At 40.6% G+C, this 16350-nt stretch overlaps 1 protein-coding gene across 2 annotated transcripts in view; it reads right to left on the reverse strand.

Annotated features, from left to right (window-relative positions):
- Positions 1–9156: 9156 nt before the first annotated feature.
- The window catches only part of MRPL48 (mitochondrial ribosomal protein L48), a 46253-nt gene continuing 39059 nt past the window's right edge, over positions 9157–16350 (reverse strand). Inside the window, exons 6-8 of one of the 2 annotated variants that reach the window (XM_045555499.1) lie at positions 12460–12562; positions 11148–11237; positions 9157–9457 (exon numbers count right to left, since the gene is read on the reverse strand). In XM_045555499.1, coding sequence (XP_045411455.1) covers positions 9383–9457; positions 11148–11237; positions 12460–12562 — 268 coding nt within the window. In that variant the 3' untranslated portion in view covers positions 9157–9382. The remainder of the gene's footprint in view (positions 9458–11147; positions 11238–12459; positions 12563–16350) is intronic. The other variant, XM_045555500.1, reaches the window with a different exon arrangement.

Here is a 16350-nt window from a genome sequence, read left to right on the forward strand (position 1 = left end):
TGATATGAGTGCTTTTATCTTTTATCACTTGTTCTGGATATTTCATTTGGATTAATGGAAAGAAGAAAGCAAGCAAGAAAACTTTTTATTCAAATATTGAAGTACCTTTTATATGCCACATTCTGTTGAATTAACAAATGCAGAGTCTGGCCTCAACCTGCTCCCACTCCAACAAACACAAAGTTGGCCTAACATTTTAAAAGTATATTTAACATTAAAATACAGATTTTCAGCTTTTGAAAAATGGAGCTGTCAACATGGAGCTTTTATTCCCACTTGACAACAATTTGCTGGAGTTGAATAATAGTTCCTCCTTTAAGAGGGTGTGTTTTCCTATTCATAACAGTTGCCATCACTTCTCATTTTTCTTCACATTCTATTCCTGCCTACCCCTGTAAGGCATTTAGGAGTGGGAAGGGGGTTGGGGGCAGTAATCCCTGTCATAGAAGTTGGAATGAAAGGGGACATTCATCATAATCAGTCAGAAACTTTTTTTTTTTAATTGAGAGAGGGTCTCACTCTGTTGCTTGGGCTAGGGTGCAGTGGCATCATCATAGCTCACAACAACTTCAAACTCCTGGGCTCAAGTGATGTTCCTGCCTCAGCCTCCCAAGTAGCTGGGACTAAAGGTACACGTCCACACCTGGCTGCTGTTTTTCTTTCTATCTTTTGTAGAGACAGGGTCTCACTCTTGTTCAGGCTGGTCTAGAACTCCTGGCCTCAAGTAATCCTCTTGCCTCAGTGCTAGGATTATAGGAGTGAACCACCACACCAGGCCTAGAAACATTTTAAAATCTTTTTTATTGTTATACCTATTATCTTCTTTTTTAATTTTTTACTCACCACAATACTGAGGATTATTTTTCTATTTTTCCCCTAACCCCTGTGTTGGTCAACAAACATTTTTTGAACACCTATCTATTAGAAGCCCAAATCTGAAGTATAGTAGGTCCTAAAATCTACTTTGAGCCTTTGTGCTAGTATTTGGGGGAGAGGGAAAGAAAAAAGAGGAGAGAGGGTATGAAGAGTTTAACTAACAAAATCCTCTTTCAGCCCTGAGGCTGAAGGAGATGACCAGGTAAGTAAAGAAAGATGCATCTCTGTGGGTCCATGTGCTTAGTGCTGTGGGTCATCAGAGGGAGCCACCAGTGTGCACTGGGGTTGTCAGCAAGAGTCTCAAGAGTTGAGCCTTTAGGCCGGGCATGGTGGGTCACGTCTGTAATCCTAGCACTCTGGGAGGCCAAGGCGGGTGGATCGCCAGAGGTCAGGAGTTCAAGACCAGCCTGAGCAAGAGCGAGACCCCGTCTCTACTAAAAATAGAAAGAAATGATCTGGCCAACTAAAAGATATATATATATAGGAAAAATTAGCCGGGCATGGTGGCACATGCCTGTAGTCCCAGCTACCCGGGAGGCTGAGGCAGTAGGATCGTTTAAGCCCAGGAGTTTGAGGTTGCTGTGAGCTAGGCTGCTGCCACGACACTCACTCTAGCCCGGGCAACAAAGCGAGACTCTGTCTCAAAAAACAAAAATTAAAAAAAAAAAAGAGTTGAACCTTTAAAGATGAAGCAGACATGACCCATTCGTAACATATAACAGAATTACCATCCAGAATAAATAAAAAGTACCTAGAAATCAGAAAAGAAAAAGCATGTAGCTTGATTGAAAAGTGAACAAATATGCCCCAAAATAGGAAAATGTAAATATATTCTACATCACAGATAAACAGAGAAATCTGTGGTTTAAAAACAAACTATCATTAGCTGATTCTACTGATAAAAATTAGACATATTTATAATGACCAGTATTGGTAAGGATGAGGAGAAATAGGCACACTCATACTATTAAAGGGATCATAAATTAGTAAAGCTTTTGGAGGACAATTTGGTGGGATCTATTAATATTTTAAATATTTAAGGAGTAATTCCTCTTTCAGGGATCCTCTCAGAAATATATTTTTATAAGATATATATACTATTATGTTCATTGCAGCATTGTTTTCCTCTTATTAAAATATACAATTTTTTTCCAGTCACCCAAAAGCTTGAATGCAACATTGTTTATAATAATGAATAAAAGGTCACAATGTAAGTTTCCATCAATAAGGACTATACTTGCTTATATATTCAAATTTTTTATAACAGGAATGTATCTATGTATTAATTTGTGTAATTAAAAAGAATACCAGCCTGGGCAACATAAGGAGACCCCATCTCTACAAAAAAAATTTTTTAATAGCCAGGCATGGTGGCATGCAACTGTAGTCCCAACTACTTGGGAGGCTGAGGCAGGAGGATCGCTTGAGCCCAGGAATTCGAGGTTACAGTGAGCTATGATCTTGCCACAGCACTCTAGCCTGGATGACAGAGCAAAATCCTGTCTCTAACAAAAATAAAACTAAGAGGCCATGGGGGAGAATGGGTGATACTAGCAGAGAGAAGCATGAAAGGACATCCTTAGGCTGGGCGCCATGGCTCACACCTGTAATTCTAACACTTGGGAGGCCACGGCAGGAGGATCGTTTGAGCTCAAGAGTTCGAGACCAGCATGAGCAAGAGCGAGACCCCATCTCTACTAAAAAAATAGAAAGAAATTAGCTGGACAACTAAAAATATATAGAAAAAAATTAGCTGGGCATGGTGGTGCATGCCTGTAGTCCCAGCTACTCGGGAGGCTGAGGCAGGCGGATTGCTTGAGCCCAGGAGTTTGAGGTTGCTGTGAGCTAGGCTGACGCCATGGCACTCTAGCCGGGGCAACAGAGTGAGACTCTGTCTCAAAAAAAAAAAAACGAAAGAAAGAAAGAAAGAAAGGACATCCTTACCAGAGGGAATGGTTTCCAAACCCGCTAAATGTAGCAAGCAAGTTTTGCAGGACTCTGGCTCTAACATGAGCCATCCACTAGGTGGGTCACATCACAGAATGTATTTGATAAGGCAAAGAGGGCTCTGTTGCCACCCAAGCTTGTTTCCTCAAATAAATGGGGATAAATCCTATTTCATAGGCCTACTAAGAAAATTAAAAGAGAGAATGAAACAAATAGCTAACAATAAAAGTTGTTACCATTTATTGAACGATTATAACTAATATTACTGGGCATTTCACTCAGGCAATCCAGTTCCAGAGTGCTCTCAGTCCCTATGATGTGCTACCTTCAAATCCCACTAGCTGTGTGACTTTGGGCAAGTTACTTAACACCTCAGGACCTGTTTCCTCTTTTGTAAAAATGCATATGTAGTACCTCCCTCATAAGCCTCAAAAACTAATAAATGTAGACCTTCCTCATAGGGTCACTGAAAGAATGAGTTAAGGCCAGGCATGTAATCCCAGCACTTTGGGAAGGTGAGGCGGGAGGGTCAATTGAGCCCAGGAGGTCAAGGTTATAGGGAGCTATGATCTGACCACTGTACTCCAGCCTGGGTGACTGAGTGAGACTCTGTCTCTCTGAAAAAGAAAAAAAAGAATGAGTTAATATTGATAAAGGGCTTAGACACAGTGTCTGGCACACTGGCACACAATAAGCGTTCGGTGAACGTTAGCTATTATCATCATCACTATTACCGTGTGCCGGTGACTGTCCTGAGTTCCATTATCTAATCTAATCCTCCCAGCACTGCATTCACTCCCATTACAGAGGAGGAAATAAAAATCAGACTGGGGATCGGACTCCAGGTGTGTCTCGATCTAAAGCCCAGGCTGTCGCTCCTCTGTGCTCTTTTGCAAGCATCCAGTGCCTAGTTACAGTGCTTAACACACAGTGAGTAACCACATTGACTATGTAAATATTACTTAGCCCTTTGCAAAAAGAAAATGAACCAATGCAAGTTTCGCACAGTGATCTAGATTGGTATGTTTTTCTTTAGTCTGTCAGCTTTGCAGCCATGGGGCTGCAATTTAAAGTGGTTCATGCCCGGCTCTACACAATCTACACCTCCCTCTGGCAGCTTTGGGTTGCCTCTGCAGAGAGGCTTGGTGTCAGGGATGAGTGGAGAGACTTCTTGGCAGGGTGCCTCTCTTGGCTAGGCTTAGGGAAGACTCATGGCTTAGATCTTGCCTGCAAGGTCCTTGGCTGGGGACTTGGCCTTGTGCTCAGTACAAAGGTGCACTGTAATGTGTTTTGCAAGATGAGTAAGAAGATACTCCTCCTCCCCTCCCTCAGGTAAAGTGGCCAGACTAAGTCTTTGAGCTGCTGACTTTAGAAATCCAAACAGAACTGGAAGGAGTCCAGACTGTAACCTTATACTTTCCTTCTGTAGAGAATGCCGGGGCTCCCTCCGCTACTCCAGCAAGGACTTAAAACAGGCAGAGGAAGTAAGAGGGATTCTTCCCTTCTCAGCCACTACCTTTTGAAGACTTCTCATTCTTTAGAGCCTGGGCATTTGGTCTAAACAGTGAGCTGATTCTCTAAAATGAGCTGAAATATCTAAGAATGAAAGTTATTCTAGGGGTATTATAATAGCCAAATGAATCATTTCAGATTCTTCAGGAAGATCAGACGTGAAGACAAAAAGATCACAAAGAGATCAAATGAAACAAACACAAGATACATTGGCTACCTCTGTCTGCAGTGTCTCCCCAGCAGGTCTAGTTCTAACCATGCCCAATGCATGCTCAGAAAGCTTTCCTCCCTTAAGTACAGTACAAACAGAGAGGACCTTAAGTATCCTAGACAGAGTGGACCAGGGGTCTTAGCATCGTTAGTGTCCAAATGGCCAAAATACCCAGATTTCATTTCTTTCTCTGTGACTAAAATGTACTCTTTCAGAATCCACAGCTTGCCATTTCCAGGCTTCTATGGTGGAGGAACAAGGCATCCTCACCTAGAGGAAAGGGACTAAAACACGAAGTGAGGAATCTGCTGGACTTAACCAGGAAAACTGCCCATTTGACACAGGCATTCTGCCCTTCTTGAAAGTTAATGATCTACATAATAATTCATTTCTAAAACCAAAATTCATTTCTAAAAATCTCAGTAATATGCATTGAACCATTAATTGAGTGACCTTGAACTATCCCTGTCTCTGTCACTGGCTAACTAGGCGAACTTGGACAAGTCTCTTTCCCTCCCTGGGCTAGTTCACTCATCTGTAAGATGAAGACTAAAATAGTTTATCCCAAAGGTTATATTTTTTTAAATTTAAATTTTTAAAAACTTTTTAAAATTATGGGCATATTATAGTTGTATATCTTTATAGGGTACATGATATTTTGATACAGGCATACAATGTGAATTAATCAAATCAGGGTAATTGGGGTATCCATCACCTCAGGCATTTATCATTTGTATTAGCAACATTCCAATTCTACTCTTTTAGTTATTTTAAAGTATACCCTAACTTATTGTTGATTATAGTCACTTTGTTGTGCTAGCAAATATTGTTCATTCTATCTAACTATAATTTTGTACCCATTAACCATCCTCATTTTATCCCCCCTTTCCCTGCCACTGAGTAACCATCATTCTATTCTCTATCTTCATGAGATTGTTTTTAATATTTAGCTCCCACATATGAGTGAGAACATGTGAGATTTGTCTTTCTGTGCCTGGCTTATTTCACTTAACATAATGTTCTCCATTTCTATCTACCCATGTTGTTGCAAATGAAAGAATTTCATTTTTTGTGGCTACATAATATTCCATTGTATATATATACCACAATTTCTTTATCCATTCATCTGTTGATGGACATTTAGGTTGATTCCAAATATTGGCTATTGTGAATAGTGCTGCAGTAAAAACATGGGAGTGCAGATAGCTTTTTGATATGCTGAATTCCCCTCCTTTGGATATATACCCATCAGTGGGATTGCTGGGTCATATGGTAGTTCTATTTTTAGTTTTTTGAGGAACTTCTGTACTGTTATCCATAGTGGTTACACTAATTTACATTCCCACCAACAGTGTACAAGGGTTTGTTATTGCCTGGCTTTTTAATAAAAGCCATTTTAACTGCGGTGAGATATCTCTTTGTAGTTTTGATCTGCATTTCTCTGATGACTAATGATGTTGAGCATTTTTTCATATGTGTTGGCCATTTGTGTGTCTTCTCTTGAGAAATGTCTATTCAGATCCTTTGCCCATTTTAAAATCAGATTATTTGATTTTTTCCTATTAAGTTGTTGGAGCTCCTTATGTATTCTAGTTATTAATCCCTTGTCAGATGGGCAGTTTACAAATATTTTCTCCCATTCTGTGGGTTGTTAATTGTTTCTTTTGCTGTGCAGAAGCTTTTTAGCTTGATGTGATCCCATTTGTTTAATTTTGCTTTGGTTGCTTGTGCGTTGGTGGTATTACTCAAGAAGTCCTTGCTCAGACCAATGTCCTGAAGTGTTTCCCCAATGTTTTCTTTTAGTAGTTTCATTGTTTCAGGTCTTAGGTTTAAGTCTTTAATCCATTTTTATTTGATTTTTGTATATGGCAAGAAATTAGAGTTCTAGTTTCATTCTTCTGCATATGGATATCCAGTTTTCCCAGCACCATTTATTGAAGAGAATATCCTTTCCCCACTGTACGTTCTTGGCACCTTTGTCAATGATAAGTTCACTATAGATGTGTGGATTTATTTCTGGGTTCTCTATTCTGTTCCATTGGTCTATGTGTCTGTTTGTATGCCAGTACCATGCTGTTTTGGTTACTACAGCTCTGTAGTATAATGTGAAGTCAGCTAACGTGATTTTTCTAGTTTTGTTCTTTTTGCTCAGGATGGCTTCCAAAGCTTATATATTGACACAGCCAGGAGGACTAGAACCCATTTTTCCCAATCCAATGATACTCTCTCTCTTCTCTCCTGCTTATCCCTCGTGCTTTCATGGCACTACTAGGAATAGTTTAACTCTAACTGGGGCATTCAAAATTAAAAGTATGCTGAAGGAATGAACTATTGATACAGGTAACACAATGAATAAAACATTATGCTGAATGAAGTCAGATACAAAAGAGCATATACTATATTATATTTCATTCATCTATAGTACTAGATAGGCAAAACTAATGTATGGCAATAGAAATGAGATTGGTGGTTGCTTCTGGGGGAGAATGACTATAAAAGAATATGAGGGGCTGGGCGTGGTGACTCACGCCTGTAATCCTAGCACTCTGAGAGGCCAAGGCCGGAGGATCACTCAAGGTCAGGAGTTCAAGACCAGCCTGAGCAAGAACGAGACCCTGTCTCTACTAAAAATAGAAAGAAATTATCTGGACAACTAAAAATATATATAGAAAAAAATTAACCAGGCATGGTGGTGCATGCCTGTAGTCCCAGCTACATGGGAGGCTGAGGCAGTAGGATTGCCTAAACCCAGGAGTTTGAGGTTGCTGTGAGCTAAGCTAACGCCATGGCACTCTAGCCTGGGCAACAAAGCGAGACTCTGTCTCAAAAAAAAAAAAAAAAAAAAAGAATATGAGGGAACTTTCTGGGGTGACGGAAATGTTCTTTACCTTGATAGAAGTGTGGGTTTCATGAGTAGATGAATTTTCATTCAAAACTGATCAAATATATACTTAAGATCTGTATGTTTCACTATGTATAAATTATACCTCAATGAAAAAAATATTTTTAGAAAGGATGCTGAAGAATTTTAGAAGGAAAGGAAATCTAACATTTACTAAGCACTTGGTAGCCCATTATATACATTATTTCCATCTCAAACCCCTAAAAAGGGATTATCCCCATTTTACAGATCAGAAATCTGAGGTTCAATGAGGTTAAAATAACTGAGCAGAGGCCTCAAAACTAATACATGTAGAAGCTAGGCATAACCCAGGTTTGTCTGCCTCTTATAAAAGGTTGTTTGAGGGATGGAGAGGAAAGTATTTTCAACCTAGAGCCAGGAGACTTGTGTTCCATTTGATTACACTGCCATGTGATCCTAAGAACATCCATTTCCCTCTGGGCCTCACTCTAAGAGAATCAAATGAAGCTTATAATTGTTTTGTAATGCTGAGGTTCTAGCAATCAGAATATCTCCAGTCGCTCTTACCAGGATAAGGCATTAAGAGAAATTCCATTTGTCTCAGAGCAAACTAATCAGGAGCAACAAAAGCCCTCTGACTCTGGTGAGAGGATAAATCATCAACTAGTGACACAAAGGCTCCAATGTGACAGAATCCAGTTTCCTCCTGTGTAAGAGAAATAAGCCTGACTCATCCCTCAGTGATGTGATGGGAAGGGATGGACTGGGAATCAAGAGATCTGAATCCTGCCACCTCTGCCAATGAGATGCCCTGTGGCCTTGGGCACTGCCCTCCATTGGCCCCTAACCTGCCCTTGCTAAAAGAGACAGGCTGGGTGGGTCCTAAGGTCCTTCAGCTCCAATATCCTGTCAATTTATAATATCCTGATTTCTGCTTCCACATGTTGATAACAAGGAAAACTGAGCAACTGGAAAAGACCACTGTGTTTTCTAGGTTCGTAAATGGGATCTATATGACATTGCCCATTGCCCATGTGATATGGGGGCAATACATATACAACTACTCAACTCTGCTGTTGAGTAGTTGCTCATGCAATGCTACATGCAATAAACCTTTATTTATTGATCCAATAAACCTTTATTTATTAAAACAGGGAGTGGGGTTTGGAACTAGACAGATATGGCAGTTGCATCTATTTAGTACAACAGATGTACTAAACGCCACTGAATTATTCATTTTAAAATGCTTAATTTTGTGGTATATAAATTTCACCTCAATAAATTATTTTAAACAACCAAACAGGCAGTGGATGGGATTTTGGTTCATGGGCAGTAGTTTGTTGACCCCTGATCAAAATCAACTTTCAATTCTTTGCCTAAACTCATTCCAGGCAAACTTAATTAGCAGTTATGTAACTTCTACCTGAATACTTGTGATAAGTCACTACCCCACAAAGCAATTTATCTCACTTATGGACAGACTCCAGTTCTATCTGGAGAGTTTTTAATACAAAGCCAAAATCTCTCTCTATGATTTCCACCCATAGAGCATTTACTTACATTATGATCCTCTGCTTTACTACAGGACTCCATGCCAGATTGCTTTAAAGGATGAATTTGCTCTAGGTGGAGAAAGACAGAAGGGGAACATGCTTCTGTGCTAAAGTACCAGGCAAAGAGAAAATATAATCTCTTAAAGATACTCCTCAAAATGGGCCAACTTCACACTCACACACACACACACACATACACACTCAGCAGCACATTTTTATTAGATGGAGGATAACTAGAGTTAGTGGTAACAACTGGCAAGCACAGCCATGCCACAGAGGAGAGAAGGCATTCCTGGCTGTGGGAATGGGAAATTATGAAATCCCAGGGTCAAGTTCTCCTGCTTAACTCTGACTACCCAGGAAGGTCCTCTCGTTAGCACTGAAGATGACCAGGGCTGGCATACTGCAGGTCTGTAATAGCTAGTTCAATTTGGCCAACAGTTCTTCCAGTTCTGGCCGAGCTTTGAACCTTCCCTTGAAGTCTTCTTCAGTGTGCTAGGGAGAAGAAAAAAAAAGTGGAAATTACTGAAGAGCTTTTAGTTACCCAAATATGTGCAGCATCCAAAAAGGGCCCATACGCTAGCTATGTAGAGAATGATTTGGGTTCCACTAACTTTTATTATCTACTATGTAGCAGAATTGTATTAGGTACCAGGGACTCAAAGTTTAATCAGACATCCTCCTTGCTTTCAGTGAACTTATAGTCTGGTGAGGCAAGACAGATATATAAAGAATTAATGCCAAAATGCTATAACAATCACAATAGAAGCATTTTAAGAAAGAGAGGCCAGGCATTGTGGCTCACTCACGCCTGTAATCCTAGCACTCTGGGAGGCCGAGGCGGGAGGATGGCTTGAGGTCAGGAGTTCGAGACCACCCTGAGCAAGAGTGAGACCCCATCTCTACTAAAAAAATAGAAAGAAATTATCTGGACAGCTAAAAATATATATATAGAAAAAAAATTAGCCGGGCATGGTGGCACATGCCTGTAGTCCCAGCTACTCGGGAGACTGAGGCAGGAGGATCGCTTAAGCCCAGGAGTTTGAGGTTGCTGTGAGCTAGGCTGATACCATGGCACACTAGCCCGGGCAACAGAGTGAGACTCTGTCTCGAAAAAAAAAAAAAAAAAGAAAGAGAGAGGGAGAGACCGGGCACAGTAGTTCATGCCTGTAATCCTAGCACTCTGGGAGACTGAGGCAGGAGGATCACTTGAGGTCAGGGGTTTGAGACCAGCCTGAGCAAGAGTGAGACCCCAACTCTACAAAAAATTAAAAAATTAGCTGGGTGTGGTGGATCGTGCCTGTAGTCCCAGCTACCCAGGAAGCTGAGGCAGGAGGATCACTTGAGCCCGGTAGTTTGAGGTTGCAGTGAGCTATGATGACGCCATTGCACTCTAGCCAGGGCAACAGAGTGAGTGACTCTGTCTCAAAAAAAAAAAAAAAAGAGAGAGAGAAACAGAGAGAATGTCAAAATTGTCCATTTACAATAGAGAATAACACTCACAAGGATTGGAATATTTTAAGTCAGCATGACCAGCACATTCTCTCCCTGTACAGAGATCTATGTGAAACCCAAATAATAACCAGAAAAAGCTTGACAAGTATGGACTCAGAACAAGAGAGGCTGGATGAAGCAAATGGTAGCAGTCTAAGATGACCTGATGTATCTGTGTCATAAGAAGGATCATCTTGGCACCTGGACCTGAATACTCAGTATTTAGGTCAAGGTTCCTAATGTTTTGCAAGTTTTCCATGCCTGGCTAAATATCCTTTTGACTGGCATTCATTCAGTCAGGCTACAGTCAAGCCTTCAAGGTCCAGGAAACTTCTTTCTAAAGTACGTTTTCCTATTTGTGTTCTGATTTATTACACTGTATATAATCTTAAACCATGTTCTTTCTTCTATACAACTGCCTGAAAAGAGAGAATTTTGGAGTGTCATGGGCTCACTCCTAACATCAGGATGCTTTGATGAAAGTGAGGTCCTGTGGTCCATAAAGCATCGTCCCTGATGCCTCAGAATAATGATCAGGGTGCCATCAGACTGTACATCTTTCCTGCTTATCACTTGGGCTAAATTATTCACATCTCTCTGTTGGCTCTAAAATGAGGGAGTCCAGATGTTGTTATTCTTATTTTGAGCAAAAGTAGGCCACTACAAGGCCGTTTCCCAAACTAGTACCTACCTCCCTCACTGACAATCTGACTCCTTCAGGAAGATTGCTTTGAATTATTTCCAAGAAAATCTCAGCAAACGTAGCACTCAAACCGCTGATCTGCAAAATGAAAGAAGATGCTCTAAGGGAGGGAACTGAAAGCTAGGTGATTAGGCAGACGTGGCATGGGCTCAAATGCCAGCTTCTGGGTAGCTGGAGAGCCCTAAGGTGTAGGATTAACACCAAAAGCTGGCTTTTGAGCCTGGTCTCTACAGGATTTATCTTGCCATCTGCCCAGGTGTTTCCTTGCTGAGATGGCCGCTGCAAATATCTGCTCTTATAGGCAATGGACATCATAACTGGACCAAGAGGTTATCAAGTCCAGACTGAATTTCTGATTCAACACAGGTTGCCCATATAGACCAGTACCTGACTGGTGTTAGACCCTGTGCTAAGCAGCCAGAGGTGACTCAGATGTGTGATGAAAGGGCAGGCAGGGGATTGCAAGAACCCAGAAAAGAAATACCTATCCAACTCAATCAGGGAAGGCCAAAGAAAGCTTCCAGAAGAGGTAACATCTGGGTGGAGTCTTGAAGAAAAACAAGAATAAACTGAGAAAACTCAACAGTAGTGTGGAGGGTTTTTAAGGCAGAGGAAATAGCATTCAGTAACATGTTGAGGCATAACCGTGTTAGGGAATTAAAACTAGCTCCAGGCATGGCTAGAGTGAATGGGATGTGAAGTGTTTTAAGCAGGAAAATGACATGATCACATTGGTATGTGGGTAAAGTGAAGTAGATGGATCTGAAAGATTTTTAGGAGGTAGAAGCTATAGAATTTGGTAAATGAATGGATATCAAAGGACAAAGAAGGGTCACATATTAGGCTCAAAGGTGGAGAGAATGATAGAAAAAGAGGAGAATCAATCACCCTATAGTTAATTTTGCATACACTTAGTGTAGGGAGGACACCTGTGGAACATCCAAGTGGAAAAGTCTAGTAGACAAAGGGGTATCAGGTCTGAAGCTCACCTAACAGATCAGGACTATACATATATATATGTGTGTATGTGTGTGTGTGTGTGTGTGTGTGTATATATATATATAGAGAGAGAGAGAGAGAGTATCAGTATATAACGATGGTCACTGAAGCCAGGGAAATGAATGAGATTGCACGGGGGAAGGTATTATAAAAGGAGAGATGAAGGGGTCCAAAACTGAATCCTGGAGAAGAGCATCATTCAGGTGGCAGGCAAGAAAAGGGCTTGACAGAAAGAGAAAAAACAGACAGAAAGAAGCACTAGGAGAGGCAAATACATTTCAGGTTCTCCTTGAATGCCTACCTGAACCACTCGCTCATGAGTGGTAAGGACTGAGTCCAGGACCATTTTGCTGCCTTGGTCCGGCAGCCGCATCACCTCCATGGTTTTGGTAGGCATCGCATAACTGTAGAAAGGAAGAGTCAGTTACTGGGAGAGTTCACTTAAGTCAGCAGCAACACATCAATCAGGGTAGTCCATGAGTACAGCCACTACTGCATGCAGTAGCTCCCGGAATAGCGGATGCTTACCTGCAATCAGGAAGAAAGTACCCAGATCCCCTTTACCTCCTCCAGAAGTCTCTAAACTCCCTGGGTGAACAGACCATGTCTAATGCCTTTCTGCATCCATAATCATGCTTAATACAATATTATGAATAAAACCTGGTGATTAATACATATTTGCTGCTATTGAAGAATAGCCATTTCTAAAAGAATCAAGCTCATCACTAGGTATGCTTTGGAGGCTAACCTCGGGTATTCCATCTGTTCTGGAGAAATAAGGCATGAAACTCAATTGTTCTAGAACAGGATCTCTCAACCATGGTGCTACTCACATTTTGGACCAGATAATTCTTTGTTGTGGGGGCTGGCCTATACACCCCTAGGCTCTACCCACTGGATGCCTGCAGTATCTCCCAAGTGGTGACAATCAAAATTATCTCCAGACATTATTAATTGTCCCCTGAGGGGTAACATCTGTGTTGAGAAGCACTGTTGTAGAGTCCATGCTTACTATAACCAGCTTCAGCAAATCTATTATACATACTGCAGTGAAAAGAACACTGAAATTGGTGTCAAGTGTTGGCTCTGCCACTTATTAGCAATATTCACTTCTCCCTCTGGGCCTCAGTTTCTTCATGTATAAATACAATTACAACTTGGCCTATATCAATAGATAATTTTGAGAATCAGGTATGGTGATGAGATAGGACTAGACTAATGGCTACACAAAAATAGGGCATTAGTGTTATGTTTATCTTATCAAAACGTTCAGGAAACTGAAAATAAATAATAATTACAGTAGGATTCCTCAGTTTTCATGCCTCACAAAGTCTCATCACATAATAGCAAGGGGCATGTCCCTCTATACATGGATATCTACAAAAAGAAGTTTAGAGTAATAGAAAATGGATTAGAGCCATGACAGTCATAGATTTAAATACTGGCTCTGTCACTTATTACCTATTTGAACTTAGACAAATTAATTCAGCTTTCTGAGTCTCAATTTCTTCAGCTATAAAATGAGAATAGTAAAACCTAATTCAACATAGCAAGACCCTATCTCTAAAAAAGTTTTTTTAAAAATCAGCCAGGGCCAGGCATGGTGGCTCATGTCTATAATCCTAGCACTTTAGGAAGCCTAGGCAGGAGGATTGCTTAAGGCCAGGAATTTGAGACCAGCCTGGGCAATATAGCAAGATCCTATCTCTACAAAAAATTTAAAAAATCAGCCAGACATGGTGGTGCATGCCTGTAGTCCCAGTTACTCAGGAGCCCAGGGTTTGTGAGCCCAAGAGTTCAAGGCTGCAGTGAGCTATGATAATGCCACAGCACTATAGCCTTGGTGACAGAGCGAGACCCCATCTCTTTAAAGAAAAGAATAATAAATAAAATTAAAAAAAAATACCTAATGCCTAAGGTTTTGCAATGATTAAATGAGATTACATAAGTAATTTGTCTGGTACACTATGCCCACAAATGTCAGGTCCCTTGCCCTCCCAAATAGTCAGTAAATGCTGGGTATTACAAACTCTTTCATGTAGGCTCTATAAATAACATACCCTCCCACTTTGTAGCACAATGTCTGATCTCCTCTTCTTCCAATTCAAATATAGTAATAACCTCCCAACATAAAAAAAATGGGGATACAATCATAGACTTCTTATGGAAGATCAAATAAAATAATTATGTTAAAGCTTTTGGAAAACTAAAAAGCACTCTAAAATACTATTTTTCCTTTTTGTCATTCTGCAGATAAGACTGACCAACTAAAGTGAGAGTTGTCCATTCCTGCCACTAATCATAGGTTTTCTTCTTTAACAGTTCTGGCAAGATTTAATTGATTTGTTTATTTATTAATCCATTCAAAAAACATTTACTGTTCTGTTCTAGGACCTGTGGTGGGCAATATGAAGTCTATGCTTCAAGGAGCTCACTACAAGTGTTTTAGAAAGGTAGGTGAGTACACAAACATCTGTACGACAATAAGACAAAGAGAATAATAGGTATGTGCCGAATGTTATAGGGACTAGAAAGAGAGAGGGGGGCTCAGGAAAGGAGTCACAGGTGAGGCAGTGATTTATCAAGATGTAAACAATAAGTACAGATGTTTGCCTGGAAGGCATTCCAAGAAAGTGCAGCAGTATCTACAAAGGCAACGAGGCGTCAGAGTCCCTCAAAGAGAACAAACAGAAAGCCAGACATTGGTTTTTTATTTATTTTTATTTTTATTTTTATTTGAGACAGAGTCTCGCTCTGTTGCCCAGGCTAGAGTGCCGTGGAGTCAGCCTAGCTCAGCAACCTCAAACTCCTGGGCTCAAGCGATCCTACTGCCTCAGCCTCTCGAGTAGCTGGGACTACAGGCATGTGCCACCATGCCCGGCTAATTTTTTCTATATATATTTTTAGCTGTCCAGATAATTTCTTTCTATTTTTAGTAGAGACGGGGTCTCGCTCTTGCTTGGGCTGGTCTTGAACTCCTGACCTTGAGCAATCCTCCTGCTTCGGCCTCCCAGAGTGCTAGGATTACAGGCATGAGCCACCACACCCAGCCCAGACATTGTTTGATAAAGAAATACTGGGAACTCTGGTCATTTCAAAGTATAACAAGCCTTTGAGTGGCCAGAGTACAGACTATTTTTCTTTAGTATCTACACTTTTCTGTGCTTTCCAAATTTTCTGCAATAAACATTGCTTGGATGATCAGAAAGCAAAAACAGGAGAGAAATGAAAGATTAGGATTTCAACAGTCAACCTAACATGAGAAAATAGTGCTACCTTTGTGGAGTACTGCTTGGAAAGGGACACAATGGAATTTGCTGGGGTTTTGGGGAACTCAGAAACTGTGAACTTCACTTTATATAAATTATACCTCAATTTTTAAAAAAATGTAAGTATATTTTTTAAAAGGAAAGAGTGGCCTCATAGCAAGTGATGCTGAGTGATGCTTTTACTCTCTGCAGAGCACAGGGGCTGGTTCATGTTCAGGCTTGGAAGTTGCTCCCAGATGAGTAAGATTTCCATCTCCTCAGGCAGCTGCTCAGCAAGCAATGAAGATAAATTAAGGGACTGGCATGAGAAGCCTCTTCCTCTCCTCCCCTCCTGGGTGAGAAGCAGTGCTAACCATTTAAAGAACAAAAGCTGGCATACTGCTGTCTAGCCCAATTTCATCTCAAGGTTACAGCCATCATCTCTATATTCCACCCCCACTCCCAGAGGAAAAATGGATCAAGATGAAATGAAAGTCAGAAAAAAAGAATTTCATCTCTGAAAAGCTGGGCAGTGAGAATGCCTAACAATAGTCTGAAAACCTCAATCAATGCAAAGAAGTGAGTTGCTAAAAACAAACAGCTCTTCATGCTCTGAGCTATTTGCAGCAAAGAGCCAGGAAAGAAGCAAAACCAGCACATTGTTCATTCTGCTGTTCTAGGAATCATGTCCATGTCTGTTAGGATTCGATCCAAATCAAAAAATATTTATTCAGTGCTTACTATGTGTCAGGCACTAGGCAAAGTCTTAGGGTTAGACCACTAATGAAGACAGAAAGAGTCCTTGCTTTACAGAGCTTAAAGTCTATTAGGAAAGACCAATAATAGTCAAGGAATTACAAGATAAATAACACGTGTTATGAAAGAGAAGTTTTATATACCCATTACTTCTAAATATATAACATAAGGACCTACCTTTTTTTTTC

The sequence above is a fragment of the Lemur catta genome, chromosome 7 (assembly GCF_020740605.2).
Source record: "Lemur catta isolate mLemCat1 chromosome 7, mLemCat1.pri, whole genome shotgun sequence".
Taxonomy (NCBI): Eukaryota; Metazoa; Chordata; class Mammalia; order Primates; family Lemuridae; genus Lemur; species Lemur catta.